This window comes from Pollachius pollachius, assembly GCF_949987615.1.
Source record: "Pollachius pollachius genome assembly, chromosome: 5".
In the NCBI taxonomy this organism is placed as follows: domain Eukaryota; kingdom Metazoa; phylum Chordata; class Actinopteri; order Gadiformes; family Gadidae; genus Pollachius; species Pollachius pollachius.
In genome coordinates, this window is record NC_136938.1 from 26,758,279 (window position 1) to 26,761,731 (window position 3,453).

General features: G+C 48.6%; 1 protein-coding gene across 1 annotated transcript in view; it reads right to left on the bottom strand.

The window, feature by feature from the left end:
• Nucleotides 1–1,998, bottom strand: part of LOC307076147 (C-Jun-amino-terminal kinase-interacting protein 1-like) — a gene marked incomplete at its 5' end in the record, with an annotated part of 26,757 nt that extends 24,759 nt beyond the window's left edge. Inside the window, 1 exon segment of the mRNA XM_079737031.1 lies at nucleotides 1,904–1,998. Coding sequence (XP_079593157.1) covers nucleotides 1,904–1,998 — 95 coding nt within the window.
• Between the last annotated feature and the right edge of the window lie 1,455 nt (nucleotides 1,999–3,453).

Sequence of the window (3,453 nt, forward strand, 5' to 3'; positions counted from 1 at the left end):
ATGTACAGACACACTAATGAATCAAGGTTTGTTATCAATACAGTCTCTTGTGGACTGTAAGAAGACCCGCCCGGTTTCCCCCAGATAATCGATACTACAACGTCAGTACGTACTATTAATAATGTGAGAAGGTCTCCCTGTGCAGGAGTATCGACAGCCGAATGCAACACCTCATAATGTAAAGCAGTATGTTAGAGACGTTCGCTTCGGCTAACGCAGGGTTTAACAAAGAGTATTCATTAAGTGTGATTTATCACCTTTTCACTATCAGTGCGATTGTGTGCGATTGTGCGTCTGCGTGTGAGTGTGTGCATGGATGCATGCATACTAACAGCATATGGCTTCTCTGGGCCTGAGCCAGTCTTAAGAGAGACAGGGGGAGTCAGTAATGAGGAAGTACAGAAGGTCCAATTATGTCTGAGCTATCCATCCGTGTTTGAGCGGTGACAGCACTCAAAGGTTCAGGATTCCTTTTACGTCCTTCCTCTGAACCGAACAGAAGAACAATAAATCAGAACACATTTATACATCTTGATAAAGCCACCATTCCAAGGACAGGAGTCTGCTATAAGCCTGTTGTTTTGATCACTACACAGGCGGTGCTGTTGTCTCATTGAGAGCGCTGATGGTGAATCCTGGTGATGTGTTGCTACATCGAGAGCCGCTAGATTCGGACGTTTCAATAAATCAAACACACACAGACCAGCACACTCGCACACGCACAATGGCGTGCAAGTGGCGATCAAGTGCACACAAACACGCACAAGACACAAATACACAAGATACAAACACACGCCTCAATCTGAGACCTTACACTACTTCCCTTCACTGCGGTGCGTTGCTTATGAGAGAGGTCGACAAAATGCATTGTGGGAAACCAGGGGGGGTTGGGAATGAGTCCCAACCGCTGGGGGAATATTGATCAAGCGCCTCCACCTCCTCATTAATACTCCTGTGAGAGCTCCTCCTCAGGCACCGCTGCTCCTGTTTCCTCTCCCCCTCCTGCCCGGGCGCTTTGTAGCCGTGTGCAAAAAGTAACACAAAAATGTGAAGGAAAGGAGTGTTTTGAAATGATCAGCACAATCTCAGCCATTATGTATTTTTTGGGGTGTTTAGATTGTATAGCAATACTTGTTTTTATATGTCCTCAGAATACCATAAGTTAACGTGCTTGATTGCTGAGGTGCTACAAGCAGGATTATCAACGTTTAATGAAGTGCTCACAAAAGCTTGTTTTCATCTAGATTGATTGAAAATGTATAAATATATGAATGCACATTATAGGTGCATGGATATTAATTAATTACAGATCTGAAACAACTGTATAAAGTGTATAAAGGTGATCCAGATAGCCATCAATCGATTAAAAATGGGGTGCATTGCATAAATTATAACTTGAAAGGTACCCGTTTGAACCTGCAAACCGCTTGTTACACCGAGGTCATTTCCACAAAGACATCACGTATATGCGCCAGCGAGTGTTTATTATTCTATCTAACATGCAATTTGTGAATCGTTTTAAAGTAGGAGCCTCTTTTGCAAGCGCCAGAGCCAGACACGCCCTTAGAGATGGCATGTGCGAAAAGAAAACAACATCTAACGCACTTGTCAATTAAATCAGCATTTTGGACGCTATTGTTCGTAGTAAGGTTAACATTTCGCTGCCGCAGCCACGAAGATGGGCGACAGAAAGAAATAGCCTCGGACTCAAGTCTGTTATCAACAAGCATCATCAGCACCTTCTTATCATCAGCGCGTCTCTCTCTCTCTCTCTCTCTCTCTCTCTCTCTCTCTCTCCATCTCTCTCCCACTCATTCAAGTGACTGACCGCACGTCAGACAGCAGCTGACTCTGACAGCCCGCCTGATCAGCAGCAGGTATCCCTTCCTCCAGTGGTTCCTACCTGAAGCCGGCCGGTGACTTGACGCGGATGCTGCCGCGACCGCGGGGCTGACGACCCGACGGAGAGCCGGGGTTCCTCTTCTCTCGGTCCGCCATGGAGCCAAGTTATTCCTCCATCCGTGTGTACAGTAAGGCTGTAAGGCGGCTCTGCAGCCTGCCACGAGCACCTGCTGGCAGTGGTGGAGTGATCCTGCTGTATGAGAGAGAGAGAGAGAGAGAGAGAGAGATGGGAGAGCGAAAGAGAGAGATATGGGGAGGGAGGGAGAGAGAGACAGAGAGAGAAAGATGGGGGAGGGAGGGAACGAGCGAGAGAGAAAGAGAGAGAGGGAGAGAGAGAGAGAGAGAGAGAGATGTGATGGGGGAGGGAGAGATAGAGATGGGGGGAGGGAGAGAGAGAGTGAGATGGGGGAGAGGGAAAGATGGGGGGGAGAGAGAGGGGGCGGTTCGCGCACGGGGTAAGCCTTGCTACTGGAAGTCGACGTGCCAAAGAAGTTGACACAACCAGCAAAAACACATCATTCTCATTGAAAGGATTATTCATGTGGTCATGTAGACGTTAGACGTGGGTTGAACTTATGAATGAACAAATGATTCATACGACGAGCGCTCCGAACCACTTCGAGGTGTTCGAGGCTATCTCTCCACCACAGGTGAAGGTTTGATGAACAAACATTTCTAATAAAGTGGAATCATACACTCAACAAACAACCTCAATGTGAGCCGTACCAGACCAAACACTAGGTATAAAACAACTCTGGGGACAAGATAAAACGACAAAATGCCTGTGAACGTGATGCTCGTTGATGAAATATACATTTTGCTGCGGTTAATTAAGGAGTTCAACGCTCACCAACGTGTTCCCACAAACCGCCACCAGAGGGCGCCAACGGATTACAAATCCACCCTCTGAAGGCTGAAGGCATTCATTGCTTCAGAAGAAACAGAATTCTCAGTTATAAGAACATGTATACATTTGATAATGGTCGTATGCTTTTTAAATCGTTCTAACTTTCCAGGTGGTATTATCATCCACCATATCGATCGCCTCTTTGTCTCGCCTATCGCGCCACAGTGCTCGTCTTTTGCTATAGTCTGCCTCTTCGCTCTGAAAAGCGCATTACTGTAGGGATTGAACCAGAGGTTACGGGGGCAAGTTCAACCCTTTGACAGTGTCCTTGCTGCCGCGGGTACCAGCCACACAGTCATTGTGGAGAGGGTGGGGGCGGGGGGGGGGGCACATGGGCGTGAGAGCGCTCCTCTCTCCAACCCCGGCCTTGTCTAGGTCGCCCCGTCACCGGTCACCCCGGCCCACCTCTAGCCTGCTGGGGGGCGTGCTGGGGGCCACCGCTGACTGCTGCTCCTCATGCACAACAAACACTCTCTGCAACAGGCAACAGGCTGCAGTGTGTGGAACGTGTGTGTCTTAGATGTAGCATGGCCTGGTTGATGAAAGCGGGTGCGCATCTACGGCAAGAGGCATTACATTCGTATCGCGCCCTGGCCCAAGAGCGTGATCGTAGGACCTGGGTTGAGCTCTCCTGTGACGGCCCT